This window comes from Atta colombica, unplaced genomic scaffold (genome assembly GCF_001594045.1).
Source record: "Atta colombica isolate Treedump-2 unplaced genomic scaffold, Acol1.0 scaffold89, whole genome shotgun sequence".
Taxonomy (NCBI): Eukaryota; Metazoa; Arthropoda; class Insecta; order Hymenoptera; family Formicidae; genus Atta; species Atta colombica.
This window is the reverse complement of record NW_017259582.1, coordinates 1,565,353-1,586,575: the sequence shown is the minus strand read 5'-3', so window position 1 is coordinate 1,586,575 and position 21,223 is coordinate 1,565,353. Positions and strand designations below refer to the sequence as shown.

General features: G+C 30.1%; 2 protein-coding genes and 1 long non-coding RNA gene across 4 annotated transcripts in view; all 3 read left to right on the top strand.

Annotated features, from left to right (window-relative positions):
* The first annotated feature begins 1,410 nt into the window (after nucleotides 1-1,410).
* Nucleotides 1,411-6,011, top strand: LOC108693223 (sugar transporter SWEET1). The gene is made up of 4 exons (XM_018202047.1): nucleotides 1,411-1,618; nucleotides 3,780-3,857; nucleotides 3,959-4,241; nucleotides 5,796-6,011. Exons 1-4 carry the CDS (start codon nucleotides 1,542-1,544, stop codon nucleotides 6,009-6,011), a joined length of 654 nt encoding a protein of 217 aa, XP_018057536.1. The 5' UTR covers nucleotides 1,411-1,541.
* Nucleotides 6,012-10,772: 4,761 nt separating this feature from the next.
* Nucleotides 10,773-11,396, top strand: LOC108693222. Its single transcript, XR_001932015.1, has 3 exons — nucleotides 10,773-11,092; nucleotides 11,208-11,267; nucleotides 11,377-11,396. It is a non-coding gene; the product is annotated as an uncharacterized LOC108693222 (long non-coding RNA).
* Nucleotides 11,397-17,042: 5,646 nt separating this feature from the next.
* Nucleotides 17,043-21,223, top strand: part of LOC108693252 (nuclear pore complex protein Nup98-Nup96) — a 43,935-nt gene continuing 39,754 nt past the window's right edge. Inside the window, exon 1 of one of the 2 annotated variants that reach the window (XM_018202103.1) lies at nucleotides 17,043-17,181. The gene's annotated coding sequence lies outside the window, so the exon portion shown is untranslated. Of the gene's footprint in view, nucleotides 17,182-18,116; nucleotides 18,142-21,223 lie in introns of those variants that run through there. The other variant, XM_018202104.1, reaches the window with a different exon arrangement.

Sequence of the window (21,223 nt, the reverse complement as noted above, 5' to 3'; positions counted from 1 at the left end):
TTTCGCGAAAATACATATCAAAGTACGTATCAAATAAAAACGTGCACAAATAATTTTATAAAAAAAGACGCAGAAATTTGCATTCCTTTCGATTAATTATTTGTATTTATATTTTATTTATATGTATTTATGTGTTTATTTATGTATTTATATTTTATTTGTGTGTTGTCTATATATGTAAATTATTATAAATTATTATTTTTATAAATTATAAGTTAATTATATTTATATATTATTTATTATAAATTATATAAATTGAATTATTTTTATTATTGCATCAGATAAAATCAAATTCATTATAAATACGTAAAATAATACTGACATAATGCCAACTTCAAATAACCGCGGCAACAAGGCAACTTCTGGATATCGCTCTTCTTGATATCAATCATAAAACTTTTTTCTTAGGATGAAATATGAAAAGTGAAAAATTTCTCCATTAACTTCAATAGTTAAAATTTTCACTTTTGTTCCTTATGTTCAAAATGCACAAGAGCACAAATTCTGCATAACGGATAATATTAGGTGTAGTAAAAAGAAATCCATTATTTTTCCATTCAATTTCATGCAAAAATAATGGATTTCTTTTTACTACACCTAATACATAAGGCATAAGAAACTCGATCAATCAGAGTTCTTTATTTCATGAAAAGGAAGAAAACGAAGGGCTTTAATTGGTTCATTTTCTTATACATTACGTGTTATGCTTTATGCAAAAATCTGGGCTGCGTTCAGGAACTCTCAGATAACTCTAAACTATAGGTTACGTTACATATATTATAACCAAAATGCACCCTAGAGTTATTTAGGCGTAGTTGTTGAACATAGCACTGTTCTCCCCGCTTTATACCTTCACCCATGGTTCTAGTGCAATATATTGCAGGAACAGAAAACAGCTCAATAGGCTGTATAGACTACTATAGACTGGTATAGATCAGTGATGCGCTGTCGTGGGAATTATTCCTACACAGGAATGTTCGTGCGCATGCGTATCGTCGATAAGCAGCAATACGAAACTGTAAAGATGCCTTTACATGGCAGCGTCAGCATCGAGCGTCAGAGCATGCGCAGTGATATGTTAATAATTTTGCTGTAATTGAATTTAATTGTACGAGACATATTAATAAAATTAATAGAATCTTACAGTTTACACTGTTTAATGTAAATAAATATAAATTTTAAGCGTTATATGTTAGGATAGTATAAACATAATCTCACAAAACATAACCTCTCATAATTTATTATTTTGCGTCAAGAAGCTACGCAAAAGATTATTACGCAGGAGTCTGGAGAGTCACTTCTGCGCACTAATCAGCAATAATCTTCTGCGTAGATGCTCGACGCTTGCATGTAATGGCACCTTAATGGCAGCTTATGCATGCACACGAACATCCCGTGTGTGGGAATAATTTCTACAACAGTGCCTCATTGGTATAGACAAGTGTGGTATGTTATGTATGTACATATATAATGTGTACTGAATGAGTTAGATAAACTATTAAATAACAATTAATATGTGGAAGAAATGTATATTTTAAATTATGATTTCAATGGAGATTAGGAATACACTTGCGTTATCCGCATCAATTTGTACTATTTTACAATTTCTAGCTGGCGTGTAAGTAATTTAAATAATGTCGATAGCTTATTAAACATTGAGTTTTTATTTATTTAAAATTTATTACCGTAATTTATATTTTTTAATTTATATTTTTAAAAATGCATTTAACCTTGTATTCCTAGCAAATGAGAATTGGATTAAAATGGATTGAAATTTTTTCCGAATGCGTAGTTTAAATAGTGAATATTTTTTTGGATTTAATTAGATTCAATTAGATTCAATTGGATTGAAAAACTGCATTTCCTATTCAAAATTTTGAATTGAACAGTATTCACAATGCACAGAAAAAGCTAATATTATTTTTTAGATTGAAAGGCATAGATATGCGATTCCTATAAATGCATTCAGGATTGAAAAGTATTCATTTTAACACATTTCGTGAATCAATATTTTTGAAAATCTGAATCCATTTCAATTCATTTCAATTTATTCCATTTGCTGAGTTATTTATCAATCTACGATTAAATATTTTATATTTCTATGTTTCAAATTATGAACTATTCATACATATCTTTTATTTCATATAATTATTTTATTTATCAAACTAAATATTTTATTTAATTTTTATTTAATATAATTGTTGCATATTTTGTTAGACTCTTAATCCATAATGATTTTTTGGTTCTTTTCTATACATAATTGTCGTTCATATCTCAGAACACAAATAATTCAAAATATAAGTGAATTAAGGAAAAAGATAATGTTTTATATCTTAAAGTTGCATTCCAAACTATAAAAGAAAAAAAATTTATTATTGGTAGTCCAAAAAGCAGTAGGTTATTCAGAAACTTGAAAATGATATTTTTTTAGTATGTATGAGTATAAATCGAAATATCTTCCTATCTAAGTTATAAAATTTAACAGTGACATTGCAATAGAATCACAAGAAAATTGTGACCACACTTATGTAATTATTAAAAGATCAGTATAAAACTTAACAATGATATCATATTATTACATTAATTTACTCAGATAGCCAAATCTATAGAAAGTCTATAGATTTTTTAAATGTCTGCTGCACACTAGGCCAACAAAATATCAACAGAATTGATACGGAATTAGATATACATAATAATGTTGACTGCTAGAAAAAACATAACAGAATCTGCCAACAATTTGCAAAATGGAACAGCATTAGATGTTGGTAGGGTCTGCTCAGTTTCTGCCAATAATTTGCCTTCACATGTCAACAGGCGATGTTAACAGAACAAGCCTAATGTAGACGTAGTTGATAGCAGACTGCCGTCATTTTCTGCGAACCTGCTGACAGTCTGCTAGAAGACTGTAGACATTTTGCTATCTGAGTATATTATATATGTTATAATATTCAAAATAAAGAAAACATCAATCCAAAATCTTATTATTGATTGTTCACTAAATAATTGCGCCGTTTATCGTTATTGACTCTCATTAGCCTACTATATTTATCCTTTGGTATTGTTTAAAATTCGAGAATCCTAATATGTTATAATAATATTACAGCAAGGTATAATTTTATCAAAACTTCATCATCACATCATAGCGACATGCAAATCTGTTTTGTGACAAAGTAGATTTGCATGTCAGCATACTTTTATGATATTTTTTGCTGTGGGAGATAATTTGAATATATGTATATTGCCTTTACATTTTAAAACAATGTATTATTGATATCATGTCACAAAAACTTACTAATTAGAAGAAACTTTTTTGAACATTTAACATATAATGATATTTATAATATTTAAATAACGATAGCTCAACATTTCAGCATAAAATTATTAAAAATTTTTATAATAGCTAATGAAATTCTTGTAATATGAACGAAAATCAGTTAAAAATATAAAAAAAATAAATATTTTTCAACTATAGAAAAAGCACTCATTTTAGAGATGATTGGATCATTTGTGACTAACGTGAACTTCTGGCACTCTCTTCAAAGAAATGTGCATGAAATGATGTCGACGATGCCTTATCTCTTAATATCAAATTTTTTTTAAGGGAAAATATATAGAGACCATTATTTTTAGTTGCTCTTAAAGAAACAGGACACAAATAACCCAATTATATGTATTAATAATATTTTTAGATCTTGCAAAATATTTCATTACCATAAAATATAATTAAACTATTGGATTTGAATATCAGACAAATCAAATAAAATGAATAAATTTTACAGATTAGTGTGTAAAAAATATATTAGAAATGGTTCAACTGGAGATAGTTCGGGATTGGCATTTGTAACATGTTTTATGTCGTATGTATCATATAATTAAGCAATATTTGTCAATATTATAATAAAGTATAAATGTTAATTTAGAATTATATTTTTATCATTATCATATATTTTTATCACAGTTGTAGTTTGTGGCTAAGATATGGAATACTTACTGGAGATTTGTTCATTATATTTGTAAATGTATTGGGAACAATATTACAAATATGTTATATATTAATTTATATCTTATATAATGTAAAAAGATCAACTACTATTAAGCAGTTTACAATAGCGATTTGTTTGATTTCGCTTGTATATTTGTACAGTATTTTTCAAAAAAACAGAGTTTTGGCTGAGAAACACATAGGATTTCTTAGTTGCAGCTTAACTATATTATTCTTTGCATCACCATTAATATCACTTGTAAGTATGAAATAACATTTTTTTTATTTGTATTCACAAAATAAATTTCATCTAGTAAAATTATTGATGGAAAATATGTATATTTTTTTTAATATTATACTAAGGAGGAAGGTTAATAAAGTCGTTTTTGTGAATTCTATAAAGCTAGCAGGATTAAATCAGCAGAATCAAATCGGACCTATCGGAATTTTTAGCGGAATTTTTACTGGAATTATTTTGTAATTGTACTATTAATGATAATTTTGTACTGTGTGCCATTTAAAAAAAAAATCATACTGCTGCTAATTTAATATTAAGCTGACAGGATCAATTCAAAATAAAAGAAAAATAATATCATAAATCAATAAGAATTTGTACTAATTTGAATTTGTAATTTATGCTGTCAAAAATAATTCTATATTATGTCATTCCTAAGGAAACAGTGGCGCTGCTAGCTTACGTAATATTTAAACTGCTATAGGACCATAAAAAAAATTTTTTCCTTTATATTTTTGATTTCCTTAAGATACAAACGAAAAAAATGTTACAAATTTAAGTCAATTTAATGCTCATTGAAAAAATTTTTTTTTCTTAAAGTTGAATGCCAGGCACATAAGTTTTGTTATCGAGATCACTAGCATGTAGATTAAAAGTATATACTAATAGTCACATTTTAAGGAAAAAAAAAGAATATAAAATATTAACTTACTTTCAATGATACGAATTAATATAAATTCAATCTTGTTCATTTTTGCCCTGTATTTTTTTTTTATGATCTTATACAGGTGTTTTTATGCCTTCTACAGACTTACATCAATTTTTTTTATTATATGATCATTAGGAATGTTAAAAATAATCATTATATGAGAAAAAATTTCTATAAAGCTCTAATTATTAATTATATATATCATCACTATGGTAATATCACCGGTATTCATAGTCAGATCTTATATTCAAGACCTTTCTTAAATATAGTCTTAAGAAGTCATTAAACAATCAGAGAGTATTAACATCTTAAGACATTATTTAGATAGTCTTGAAATAAGAACGGACTGTGATACCACCCTGTGATACCTAAACCCTTTTTATGACTAATAAGTGAATTAATAAAACATTTTTGTTCATTATACTGCTCTGCTATCATATTAACGCCATTTTAGACTATCGCCCTAAAATACAGCTTATTATGAAAAAATAAATTTTTTTATTACACTTGATATATGGGAGTACTCGTATGCAATGATGTAATTTCAGTTGCAAAAAAATTGAAAAATACAAAAACCAAAAACAAAAAAATAAAATAAAATGTACAATAAAAACGAAAATATTTTATTAATTCATTTATTAGTTGTGAAAAGAATTTGCATATCATAATATTATATCTAGATTAATAATTAATTAAAGCTTTATGGATTGAATTTTTTCTCATATAATGAATATTTTTCACATTTCTAATGATGATACAATACAAAAAAAATTGTCTAATTGGAAATCCACAAAAACAGTTATTCACTCTCCTCCTTTATAATGTAACTGTTTACATATTGATAATAAATAATTACAAATTTGTTATAGGCACATGTGATTAGAATGAAAAGCACAGACAGTTTACCATTTCCAGTCATAATGTCCTCTATGATAGTATCTTGCCAATGGTTTGTATATGGATGTCTGCTCAGTGATCAATTTATACAAATACCAAATTTTATGGGTTGTATTTTATCAGCTTTTCAACTTTCTTTGTTTTTAATTTACCCAAGTAAACGAACAGATCAAGCTTACTTTATATGAGAACATTAATTATCTTTTATTCTGTGGATTAATTAGATTAGTGTTGTGTAGAAATACTTCATATATTATAAGTCAATAATTTTTTAGTGTACATTTATTTTTAGGTATATATTTATTTTATCTTAAGTATATAGAATATTCAACAACAGGTGAGAAAATTAAAGAATAATTTTAAATGATAAAATAAGACAGAAATTAAGAATAAAACGAAGAAAAAATTACAATTAAAGTTTAAATTATAGATTTTAAAAATTCACATAAAAAGTAAATTATTAAAAGTACATGAATATTTATAATTAAACGAAACATCTATCGTCGCAATTTTATTTTTCTTGTTTTTATTTTGAATTTCTGTTTTCTATTGAATCACCATATATATTTTATTTAGAATTACATTTTAAATTTTTTCTCACTGTTGTCAAATTCTCTGTAAAGAACTCCATGCAAAACCACAGGAAAAAACCATTTAGTCAAATTTTCTGGAACTTTGAGAAATATTTATTAATGTGATGCTGAAAAGTATTCATAAGCACGACGCTCAATAATTAACTGGATACCTATTTGTTTTTCACTGGCACTCAGTGCAAATTAAAACTGTTAACTTAATTTGAATGCAAAAGTGAGATCTCAATTAATAAAATACGCAATGTATATTTTATTTTTATTAAATACCACAATAAAATGTATTGAGGATTTCGCGGTTTAATTCGTTTCTATTTTTGATAAATTAAAAAGATTCCGATCCACTCAAATTTTGATAAAAATATACTCAATCATTTTCTTATGAAAATGAATCTGCAAGAAAAAAGTGTCGCTCTGTCCTGCGAACCGAAATATTTTAAGTTAAAATTGACGACTATGCACGTTAAGAAATCTGTCACAATCACGCAATACTGCTTCAAAATAAATTATTTAATTATTTACTTTTTCTAGATTCTTCGTTTTCATGAGAAAAAACGCATCAATTGAGTATATTTTTATCACATTTTAAATGGACCAGAATCTTCTTTACATTTATTCTATTTTTATTAAACGTACATCTTTACACTGATTTGTGTACAATTTTAAAGTATATTGGATGCGCACCAGCTCCATCCGTGATGTAATGGCTTCTGTACACTGGACGCGGAACCGCTTGCCGACAAAATGTGATGCGAAGACAATAAGCTTACAGCTTCTAATGTGTTTATTGGTTACTGTGTCTCATTTTGCCGCGTGGCAAACGTTTCCGCATCCAATATGCAGGAGCCATAAGTCATAAGAACAAGGAAAGCTTTCGAATAAAGCGGGAAGCACATGCATAACGTATAACACGTAAAGCTACTTTTTCATACTGACGCTTGACGCTCATTTTCAAAACAGATCATGTGATCAAAATTAACGAATACCAAACATCAATTTTGATCACATGACTTGTTTAATACTCGAATCGAATGTCAACATGAAAATACAGTCTAATGCATAAGAAAATGTATTAATTGAAGAATCCTTCGTTTCCTTCTTTTCCATGAAATAAAGAACTCTGATTGGTTCAATTTCTTATGCCTATGTATTATGCAAGAATCTGTGCTCCCTGTTTTAACATTGGCGAACAACAAGCATGCAACAATTCATCGCAGAAAGAATCAAGGAAAGGCCGCAATACAGACTTTTGCATAACGCATAATGCATAGTGCATAAGAAAATCAACCAATCAGAATCCTTCCTTTTCTTCCAGTTAACGGAAAAGAAGAACTTTGATTGATTCTCTTATGCACTATGCGTTATGCATAAGTCTGTGCTGCGGCCTGAAGAGTGGAGCTGACTCACCCGAAAGCCGCCATTTTTAGTGTACTGTTAAATGAGTACAAGATAAATTAGAAACGTGATGGAACATACGGTTTATTTTGTTAATATTATGTTATATTGTTATATATTATATTTATATCAAAAACGCATTTATTAATGTGAGGAGCACAAACTTTTACATAACACATAACACGTAATGCATAAGAAAATGTACCAATCGAAGTCTTTCATTTCTTTCCTTTCTATGAAAGAACTCTGATTTTTTATGCTTCATGTTTTATGCGTATACAAAAGTCTCCCCGCATTAGGCGGAGCCAATCAGCATTAGGCACATGCATTGACGCCAATACCATCGACATATTAAGTTGACTTTTTATATACAGCACGCTGCGGCAGCAATTCATTACTATTAGTTGAAAATTTTACGTGAGATGACGCACTTCTGACGCAAAATACATTTTACTGCATCTCATTAAAATTCAACCGAACAACGAGCAGCAAAAAATTCGAAGTTGAGAAAATCTACAATATTTGCAAAAAATATGAAAATTAAGTACATTTACTAAAATGAGTACAATTAATAATAATAAATTTATTAAAATGAGTACATTTTTGATAAGATTTGAAATGATGGGAATATTCTAAATTCTAAATAACTGAAATGATAATTGAAATCTAAATTGTAACTGCACTAACAGTTGTCATATAATCATAAGTTTTTTTATCTTTTTAAGTTTTATATATTAATTTTTGAGCTGAGCAAATAAAAGACATATATTTGAGATTAAACTTTAATATATATATGTCGTTATTCCTTTTCATGCGTAGTAAATGCAGCGGAAGCAATTATGGAAAATTTGCATCACGTAACATTTTTGTTGCCGTAGCATGCTGCGCATGAAAAGACACTTTTTAGAGTGCATTCGTTTACGCAATGGCTAGCGCATCCACTGCTTTCTCATCTGTTAGTCATGATTAAAAATTTACTGAACTTCTGTATTGTAGTCTGGACCTACAATAGGTATTTTAAGTCGTAAGACGTAATTGACCAACTACAGTCGAATGCGGGAAGAATAATTAATAATTGTGATTCGTCCATTCTTTATGGTTTAAGGTTTAAAAATCTATTATAGATTCGAGGTTAAGGGTATACACAAACTTGCACAGAGAAAATTATGCATGTAGAAAATTATTCAATCATATTTTACATGCATCTTTATAGTGTTATCCGAGGAGGTTCGGCTGGTTCCCCGGTTTCGAACCAACCCGAGACTTTAGAGACTTTGTCGCACGCTCCAACATGCCCAACACACTCTAATACGTTCGCATTACGGAACCAATATGGCGACTAGATGTTCGCGTCGCATTAGAGCATACTCCATGGATTAGAGTAAAATCACACGGTATGAAATAGGACTGCGGAATAAAGAATGCGTCATTAAAGCAATCAATCAGCGCTATTCCGCATTTTTCCATCATGGAAGCTTTGTGTACTATGTACACATGGTGCGTCAAAGATGTATCCATAAATATAATTTAAATACCACTAACTTTATGTTGATAATTTGCTTATTAAAATGAAATATAATTTATTAAATTATAAAAACAATTATCATTGTTGTAGTATTTTATATTTTACAATTAATATTTACAATCTCATAACAATTTTTTAAACTGTTTTAACGCATTTATTATCATTTTTCCGCATCATGTAAACAAGGCAAGTCTCACGTAATGCGTCATTATTTTTATATCTTGATATCTATATTTATATTAAAATTTTGTCATACAAGTTACACAAGTAATTTTTCATCACTATGGATAACAAATTGATGATGACCGAAGCTATTAAACACTTAATAAAGATATACGTGAAAATTCCAATGATACACTGTCGAAAGGAGAAAGTGAGGTTAACTTTAATCAAATTAATCTCAATTTATATTGCCTTGACAGAAAAAAAAATCCAAAAGAAGTGTATGGGTCAGGCCCATTTATTCAATAAAACAGCGGTCTCTCCAAGGTGATAGTAACAATTACCATGTTGAGAGCAATTGATCCTTCGTTGTATTTTAATTATTTGAGAATGTTGGCACCTTTTCATCTTCTTTCAATAGTAGGTCCTGGAATTGAAAAGCAAACAAATATTAGAGAACTAATTGCTTCTTAGACAAGGTTACAAATTTGCTTGAGGTATTTAGCCAGTGAAGATAGCATGAAATCAATAGGATATGCATTTCGAATTTCTCCAAACACTGTTTCCCAAATAATTCACGAAACTTGTAATAAAATTTGGCTTAAATTGAAGAATTTAGTTATATCAAGCAAGGATGCATGAACAAAAGCAGAAAATTTTGAAGCAATGTGAAATTCTTTTATTGCATTGGGACTATAGATCGAAAACACATTGTGATAGAGATAATAATAATTTATTCAGATATCTTTTGTATTTAACATTCATGAAATAGATTAACTTAAAATTTAAATTACAGGCTCTTCCTCACAATGGCTCTTTCTTTATTATAATTATAAGAAAATTCATAGCTTTAATCTTATTAGCATTTCAGATTTGCATTATTTATTTATTTATTGATTCATTTTGGTAGATATAAGAGCAGAGTTGCCATAGCGATGCTAAAGTTTTTTCTAATAGCAAATTAAAATCAAGGCTAGATGCAAACATTTTAAATGTACCTTCACCTTCTCTAGTTGGTCAATGCGAGTTGACATTTGTTTTGGTAGCCGATGAAGCATATCCACTATCACTGTACTTGATGCGATCTTATCCAAAAAGTGCACAGCTAGATTTGAAGAAAAAAGTGTATAATTATCGTCTCAGCAGGGCCAGACGAGTTATCAAAAGTGCTTTTGGCATACTTGTAGCAAAATGGAGAATTTTTCGAAAACTAATCAATACCTACATCTTGAAAGCCAAAAAGATTGGCCACTATCTGCTTACACAATTTTATCATCACTAAGGAACTTGAAAAGCGTCCTCAAAAAAGACAATACTTACAATGTAATACACGACAGGCAGCAACTGTCGCTTGGCATTAGGAACATACAAAATCAGATTAACCAAGATGTTACTTCAAACAACTTATTTAGTAGTATTTACAGAGAAAAATTTGCCAACTATTTTGTAAATGAAAGTTCTGGTTACAATGGCAATGGGAGAAAGCTGAGAATGAATTTTAAAATAAATCTGTAGAAAATGTATAAGTGAATGTTTTAGGTAATTAAATTTGTTTTAGGCAATCCTAATGTCCATAGGAGATGATACTCTCACACATGTGCGTATTTCTGTGTTTTTAAATTTTTGTACTTTTAGTTAATATTTTTATAATATTATTAATATTTTTATTTTATGTATTGGCTCAAAACGGCATTGATGCATGTAAAAATCAGATCTTAAATGGAACAAGATCTTAAAAATTTGTGCCGAGAACTCAAATTGAAGGAAGAAAGGTAAGAACATAAATTTGTTATAGCATAAAAGTATAACATTATTTTAGATTATAAATTGCATAATGCAAAATAAATGGACGGCAATATTGTATATTATATGTTGATTTAGATATAACGCATTGATGCCACGTGTTGTGAAAGAGAATCACAGAGAGTGAGATTCTACTCCTTGCATCCAATGCATTGTAAGATAAAACATTTGGAAAACAGCTTGAGCGCAGAAACGCGTAAAATTAAATCCAGTAACAATCTTAATTTGCAACATTTATGTTGTAAGTTGATCGAATATTTAACAATTCATGAACAATCTGCAGTGAATTGTAACTATCTCTTGTCACACGTATAAATATCGATAATGTCTAACAATTAAAAAAATCAGTATATCTGACCGCTAATTTATATTTAAGTAAAATATATTTTATATTCTACAAGAATACTCCTCCCCCCTCTCTCTCTCCCTCCCACCCCCTAGTGTGGATGATATTGTGCGGAATTATCGAAGAGATGGGCATCCATAAAATTGACTCGAGTTAATTTATTTAAATATATATTTATAATTCACACCAATACATTACTTACTAATAGTCTATTACTAATTATTTCTAGATTTAAACATTTAAATTGAATCTTGTAGAATTAGAAAAAAAATGAAGGCTAATACTTTTAAACCTTGGAATTAGAAAATTAAGATTTAAAAATCAGGCTTCGCATGCGACACTTAAATTAAAACGGCGGCGATTGGTCGGTCAACAGGAGGAGTCGACGATTCGCGCGTGACTGCTTGGGAGCTACACGTTATTACTCTGCCGCTCTCTTATATTTCGCCTGTGAACGTTCCTAATTCCCCCTTCCATTGTCATGGGTTATAGTCATTATAGGTTATGATTTGTATTTGCTGCTTGAAATTTTGTAGTTTCTTTCATTTCATTTTTGCTCTCAAAATCAATTGAATATCTATCGTAACATTAGTGCAGGACCTGGCGTTATTTCTAGATAACCTCAGGTTATTTCTAGATAACCTCAGGTTATTTCTAGATAAGGTGCCAAATATGTCAATTTGAAGAAAAAGATTGAAATTTTTTATCTGCGGGAAGTGTAGTGATGTTTATTCATAAGTCATGTATTTATTTTACAGCAATATCATATTCATACAGCAAGTTGTCGACGAATATTATCCGCAAATTTAAATAATTGAATACTTTTTTCTGATCTATACTGATACAGTTTACCGCAACACAAGACATTTTATAAATATTTTTGCCTTCGTTAATATATAATATTTCAGTTTTTTTATATCCTTCTCTTAGTCTTATGGTAAAATTTCGAAATGCGGAAATACATAAATACGAAGCTACAAGGTTTTCAACAGCATAGAAGCTACAACAACCATAACCATCTCAGCTCAGCAGCGGAGTGGGAACAGCATTCGAATAACTATGTCTCTAATCAAGTACATCTCTAGAGGTTGTCTGCGCTACTCGAAGTCTGTTCAAAATGTTACTGAACAAAATGAGATTGTAACGGACATGATAATAGGAGAAATGCAATTGGATAATTTTTCTATGCATACATTTATGCAGCTATGCAATTTGTATGGATATATCCTAATAGCTGCTCGGTATCGTATTGGATTGTATCTTCCAATAGAAAACGAGACGAAGCTTAGAACTGTTTTTTTCAGTAAGTAAAGAGAATCATAATTAGTCAGGAATCCGAGGCTGTACAAATAATTAAAATTCAAAAGATGTATTTTTAGGTTAATCTGATCATAATATGAATTAGCAAATTTTTCTACTATATATCTCACTTTGCATTTTTTTTACTCTACTAAGATCGATTTTCACAAATTCTTCACCTTTTTCACTTAATATTTTAATGAAATTCATTTTCAGTAATATAACTAGTATATAACTAGCTATTGCTTTCCAATTGCTTAACACATCTTAACACAAATATACACAGGAATACACAAAGTGTAGCATTGTGTACGATTCAATTGGACTATGTACGCTGTGCTTAAAACCCGTTGTAGCTAGAGTTAGTTTAAATATAGTTTTCTCCGTCTGTATTAAATAAAAAATAAAAGTGCCGGCTACTTAACGCCCTTCAACTTCATTTATAGTCGCCGCGATTAGTAACATGTAATTGTCACTAGAAAACACAAGCTTTACATAGCCCTCAGCTGAGTACAGATGGATAGTGTTGTGTCAATAATAATTAGAGAGCTTCACACACACACACACACACATACAGAGAGAGAGAGAGAGAGAGAGAGAGAGAGAGACAAATTGCATCACGTAAATGCCCATATCCAATCAGGATGAGGGTCACATGACCAGTTTTCTCCAATCTCTTCCATGCCTATGAAGCTTCGATGATCATGCCCAATCAGAGAAGACGGATTACGTGATGCAATTTGCCATTCTCTCCCTGAGGCCGGAATCAGACTATGCATTGAAAATTGAGATTAAAGAATAAAAATTGAAATTTCAGCCATGAGGACAAAGAAATTTTGGCTGCTTTTGTTCTGATTAGTCAAAATCTTTCAATCTTCAATGCGTCCGATTCCAGCCTAATGATAACGGACAATTGGAACGCAACTTGTGTCACCGTGTGCACGAAAGTATCTAGGAATATTGTAATTGAGAAGTACCCATGGTATAAGAATATAAGATATTTCATTATACATAATGACGAAAAAGTATTAGAACAACCAATCAGAAATTTGTCCAAAATTAAGCGCTAAATTCAAATGCAGTGTTGGTAACAATACATAACAATTGTAAAAACAAAATTAAAATTTGAAAAAATACAAAAACTCGTAAATGAGTAAAATAATAAAGTATGAAATAAAATAATAATGTTAATAAAATTAATGACAATAATGTTAATAAATATAATAATGTTAGTAAATATAATTTGATACTTTGATAATTTGAACTTAAGATCGACTCAATATATAACTAATATACGACTCTTACAGTTTTGAACATAACACGTGAGCATTTCTACAAACCAAATAGAATATGCTAATTAATTATTTAGAAAAAAGATTGATAAATTATAATAAAAGAAATAATTTATAAATGAATGAGAAGCATGATTTTTTTTATAGATATCTTTATATATACTTTAACTGTTGTTGTTACATAAAACTTGAAGAACTTCGCTCTTAATCACTTATCGGCGAACTGAAAAAACTTTTCGAAAGAATAATATAATCAAGAAGAATGCAAGATCTGATTCACGCACGATGTGAGACTTCGCTTTTTGATCACTTCTAATCTAATGTACCAGGTGTATAAGCTTAAATCCGCTGTTTGCTCATAGGTGGCATTAGTGAGAGTACCCTAAGCACACAACACACTTTTTTTTATGTGTTTGACATCTGTCAACATTAATCAGTGCACATCATCAGCAATTTCATACAACATACATTTTTTCTTTCGTAATCATGTCTAGTTTTTTGCTAAAAAAAAAGCATATACGGGAAGCTTTGCTTTTCTGTTTCCATTTGAAGAAATCGGCTGCCGAATCGCATCGAATGCTTGTGGAGGCCTATGGCGACAATGCTTTATCGGAAACAACGTGCAGAGATTGATTTCGCCGGTTCAATGACAACAATTTTGACCTGAGTGACAAGAAGCGTGAAAATCGGCCCAGAAAGGTTGAGGACTGTCAATTGCAGGCTTTTTTGGACGAGGACGATACCCAATCGCAAAAATTGCTTGCCGAGCAATTGGGTATTTCTCAAGCAGCTATTTCCATGCGGCTACATGCCATGAGGAAGGTTCAAAAGATCGGAAAATGGGTGCCGCATGAACTGAACGATAGGCAGATGGAACGACGCCAAAACACATGCCAAATTCTGCTTACCAGACAAAAAAGAAAGTCATTCTTGCATCGGATTGTGACAGGCGATGAAAAGTGGATCTATTTTCAGAATCCTAAATGCAAGAAATCTTGGGTTGATCCCGCCCAACCATCAACATCTTCCTCAAGACCAAATCGCTTTGGACGGAAGACGATGCTGTGCGTTTGATGGGATCAGGAGGGTGTCATCTACTACGAGCTGTTAAAACCTGAAACTGTTAATGCTCACCGCTACTACCAACAACTGATCAAATTGTGCTCTGCGTGAAAAAAGGCCGCATTATCGGAAAAGACATGACAAGCTGATTTTCCTCCACGACAACGCACCATCGCACATGTCAACAATGTTCAAAACTACTTGGAGACACTCAACTGGGAAGTGTTACCCCATCCCAGACCTGGCATCTTCTGACTATCACCTTTCATCGATGGGCCACGCGCTCGCTGAGCGGCACTTCGATTCTTACGAAGACGTCCGAAAATGGCTTGATGAGTGATTTGCCTCGAAAGATGAGGAATTTTTTTGGCGTGGTATACACAAATTGCCGAAAGATGGGAAATATGTATAGTTAGCGAGGGCAAGAACTTTGAATAAATTTGTTTTTGTTTCCTAAGAAAAAAAATGTGTTTTTTTGACTAAAAAACAGCGGATTTAAGCTTATACACCTGGTGTATACATACGTAACGACTATGGTAACAGCCATGTTGCTTTTTACAATTTTGGACAAATTGGTTTAAGAGTAGTCGCCATTTTGGCTATTGCGCATCCTCGGGAAACCTTATATTCTTATACCATGGAAGTACCCATTGTCTCGTCGCTAAGCAAGTGTAGCGATATGTCATGGCATGATTGTAGTAACGGAGAAACTGTAAGTTCTCTGCTTTGACCGGGATTGGTGTCATCAAAAACATGGCCGCCAATAATGCGCAAGCAAATATGCGCGGCTAAATGGAAAACTTGTCCCTACTGTATATCTTTATACTGTGATTAGAGAGCCTCACAGAAGCTGTTATATTATAGCATACGTCATGTGCACTATAGAAAAAGAGCACTCCGACGCCTTAGATTTGCATTGACGAACGCAGCTAGAGAGAGAGTAGCAAATTGCATCACGTGACCGTCTCTCTCATGAGTATCAAAGCTCCATAAACATGGAAGAAATTGGAGAAAACTGGTCACATGCCCCCCCTCCCCGTTCTGATTAAACGTGGACATTCACGTACAATTTGCCACTCTCTCTCTCTCTCTCTCTCTTTCTCTCTCTCTCTGTAGCTGTGGTCAGTCTCGCTACAAATGTTTTGAAGCTTTTGATAGACCAATTAGAAGAAAGAATTTTACAAACTGACTAATAAAAAAACGCTTTAGAGAGTTTGCAACATCGCGTTGACCATATTCTGTAGTTCTGTAACTATACTTTCTATTTGATGACACAAGTATTTAATACACTCGTCGTTTTATCTTTTTTGACATTTATAGAATGACAAAGATAGAACAATACTTATGTCGACTTATGTCATCAAATAGAAAGCACCCTAGGATCACTCATTGAACGCGTAAGCGATATAGTGAATGCAGCCATTATAGCATATTAGGGATATACTAGGGATATAGTATTTGTAACGTATATTATAGCATTACTCTAGTTTTTCATGCAATATTTTTCAAGAATAAGAGTCCAGAACCTTAGTTCTATTTCTTGAAACGAGGTGAAAATTACAAAAGTGAACGAATTTACTAGAATACTAATAATTTCATTGGTCAACACCTAATAAATTTGTTCACTTTTGTAATTTTCACTTTGTTTAAAAATACGGAATCGACTTCCTTGTTTATTTTTAATTACGATATTGGCAACACTGCATGCTTTGTAATCTTATTCGTAATATTCGTACATATTCAGTTTCACAGTTTCACGCAGTTTCTGTCTTAATTACGTTTAGATGCGTTTGTGTCAAATTGGCGGATAATTGTGAAAGATATCTTCGTGCTTCGAGCACGAATTTACATAAACTTTATCTACGCAGGTAGTCAAAGTTTCAGGTATGTGTAATAGAGTAATTATCCGTTTCGTTCGGATAATACGCAAAAATATTTTCCTCCCCCTTCTCCCCGCGCATATGATAATTCTGGTTTAACCAGGTTATAGTGAATCTAATGTATATTATGTATTTTTACCACTGAAACATGATAAATGAAGAAGAAGCAGCCTAACGATTTTTATGAAATTGTATACATACGTTCAGTATATTAAGTATATTAAATGTTAAGTATTTGTATGTGTTACTTTATATATCTTATTTTGGAACGCAGAAACTGAATTCATTAGAAAACGTTGCTTTTGTATTAATCTCCTTTTTTATTTATGACTTTGATAACGTATGCACGCATAATATTGCGCATATTGTATCTTGAAAGAAATGTATATTTATGATCTTAGGAACCAAGAAATATTCTAGCAATATTGCAACTTTTGGCTTTATATTTACTACTGTTACAGTACATAGGACATCTCATATATGAGAAATATTATTATTCTCATATATGAGAAATACTAGAAGAGAAATGATTCATTATTTTGTTGTGTAGCAAGATCCAGCAAATGAGCAAACAAATAGAAATTAGTAATTTGCTTTGTTAAATACGAATACTTATAGTGTATTTATTATATCTTTTTAATTATTTCTATTTGTTTGTGGACTAACTTTTATGTTTTATAATTTATGAAGCATTGATTTCTTATATTCTAAAGTACTGATGAAAAATATGACATGTAATTTTCTATATAAAGTTGCTTTTTATTTAGGAGATGCAAGGTTTGTTTTAGCTGAACTTTTCCCTTCAAAGAAGGGAGAAAGAAAAGAGAAAAGATATGCAAAGAAGTTGCGCTAAAAAGAACAGATTTTCAGTCAATAAAAGTATTATTTTATCTTTGTTATTTATTGAATACCAAGAGGATAGAACAACATTTGTGTCAACTGTAAATACATTCTATTATTCACTGTAAGTATTAAAAATCTACACTGTTAAAAAAAAGAAATTTGCTTTTGTTATATGTAATGGAAGTAAATTTTAAGCAGATATATTAAATATTTAATATTGTCAATGAAAATGAAATTATAAGTAATTTAATTTTAATGTTTATTTATATCAAAATTTCAAATGCAAATCTACATAAAATTTAATAAAAAATACTAAACTTTGTAAAATTTTATGAAAAGTACACTAAATTTCATGTACATATATATACTTTTCAGTTGCAGATACATTAAATTTAATTTCGTATCATAAAATTGAATTTCTGTAACTTAAAAGTATATTCATGACATTTTTAACAGTGTATAGTTCATGTTACATATATTACAGATTTTTAATACTTGCAATGAATATATATAATAGAATGCAGCCTGTGTCTCCTACACTTAAAAAAAAGAAATTTGTTTCTGTTATATATAATAGAAGTAAATTTCAAGCAGGTATTAAAAATATTTAATGTTGTCAATGAAAATGACAACACAGTTTATAAGTAATTTAAATTTAACGTTCACATACATTAAATTTTATACAAATTTACATAGAATTTAATGGAAAATGTACCAAATTAAAAAAAAATTTATAAAAAGTTAAATTTTATGTACATGTACACAAATATACTTTACAGTTACATACATATTAAATTTAATTTAATGTCATGAAATTGAATTTAATTTATGTAACTTATTACTTTACTTTGATTTTAAGCAAGGCTTAAAATTCTCTATCTGTCCCTCTATTGGTTTTAAAAAAAGAGAGATTTTAAAAATCAAAATAATATTGTGTGATGCAATCGAGTCTTAAAAGTACTTAACTAATACTTAAATTTCATATTTTTTTCAATAGTGTATCTTATTAATGTATCTATTATGGTTTTATTTTATATTATTTTATAATCAAAAACTTAATAATGTGTAATAAAGTGATTTTCAACAATCATTTGTGTTATTCTAAGATATGAATAATAGTATAGAAAAGTAAAATCTCTTTAAAAAAAAAATTTATTTAAAAAGATTTTTTAATTTTATTTATCTTGCTATCGGAAATTTTTACCCTTTGTCGATAATCTATTCATCGAACTTTAAGGCTGATTTTTATATTCTGAACTGTAAAAAAATCTGAAAAAGAATCTTAAGTATTTGAAAGCTTTATATAAGTTTTAGTTTTATAAGTAATAAGTTTAATAAATTTTTACTATCATAGAAATTGGATGGATTACATTTTATTAATTTTTTTTACAAATTTAAATTCCTATATTAGAATTTTTATTAATAAAAAGATATTTTATTATAGTGTTTTGAAAAGTTCTCAAGGTAAGCTACAAGAATATGTAATGAAAAATGGATGTTATATTAAAACCAAAATTTAAAATGATTTTGCCCTGATCTTGACAACACCATCCCAGATTAGACCAAAAGTACCATCTTATGTCCCCCTTGAAGACACAAAACTTTTATCTAAGATGTTTTTCCCTAAAATGAACTGTTCAAGAGATACTTGATGTGGTCAATTAAAATGGGGCACTCTGTGCGTGCGTGCGTACGTGCGTGCGTTTCAACAGCTCATAAACAAGATCCTATTGATCCTATCAGATACAGAGCATGATCTTCGAACCATAAATGTTTGGCCGTGTTGATGTTGAGGTCGATGGCAATGATTGACCGAGCTTAGCGTATTATTTTTTCTTCTTGGAGTTGTCGTAGAATATCCACTTCTCATCTCCAGTCACAATCCGATGCAAAAAACCTTTTCTCTGTTGTCTTTGAATCAGCTGTTCGCAAGTGAAAAATCACCTTTCAACGTCTCTTGGTTTCAATTCCATAAAGCACCCAATTTTCTTGTTTTTGAATCATTCCCATGGCTCTCAATTGTACAAAAAGGGCTTGTTGAGTTACCCCTAATGATTCTGCAAGCTCCTCTTGCTCCTTTGACTTTGATCTTGTTCGAGTAAATAAAATAAATTGCCTTTAATTCTTTGTCTTCGAATTTTTTTGACTGTCCAGAGCGAGGCTTGTCTTCAACGCTGAAATCTCCATCCTTGAAATGTCGAAACCATTCCCTACATGATTTATCAGTTGGAGCAATGTCATCATAAACTTCGACAAGCATTCGATGGGTTTCAGCCGCATTTTTCTTCCAATTAAAGCAGAAAATCAAAACCTCTCGCAAATGTTGCTTGGTTAACACAAAATTCGACATTTCAAACACAATAAAAATCAAGGTTTTTGTGTGAAACTCAAAGCAATATAAATTGAATATTATTAGCAGATGAATATTATTAACCTCTCTGAAACCGCCAAAATCAGCTGTCACTATGAACATTCACAACAGCTGAAGCCATCTTAGGACCGAACTAATTTGTACTCCCAATATATATATATATATTTTAATATTATGAGCATTTCTGTGTACGGATTTTTTTAGGATTGATGTTTTCGCCCGAATCTGTAGATATCCGGATATCTGGATATCTAGTGATATCCAGATCCTATATCCAAATATTGAAATACAATACTCTGCGAATCTGGATCCAAAATCCATCAGAATCCATTCGAATCCAATCTTTTGAATCCATTATCTCATAAATCCGCTGGATTCGAAAGAATATTTTCCACATGTGGAAATAAGATGTTGCCTTCATTCTGTCAATGTCAATATTCTTGTCTTTCTGTTCCAAAATTGGAATCTACCTTTTTAAATAACTTATTTTATCGTTTAAGAAATAATTGATTTTAAGCAGTGTGTGTAAAACTTTCATTTATGCCATATTAAAATTAAAATTAAAATTAATGTATATAAAATTATATTAAATTAAAATTACATTAAAAGTATATTTAGCCTCTCCCCCCCCCCTCTTTTGCACTCTCTCTCTCTCTCTTTCTCTCTCTCGTCCTCACTCTTTCACTGTCTCATATATACATATCCTGTATAGAGAAAAATGTTGAGAGATCCGAAATTCAAATAATTCAATCATTAAACTTTAACGGTTTGGATATCTAAACAGTTTGAAATAGAATCCAAAAGATCCGCTTCAATCGGATATTTTATCTTG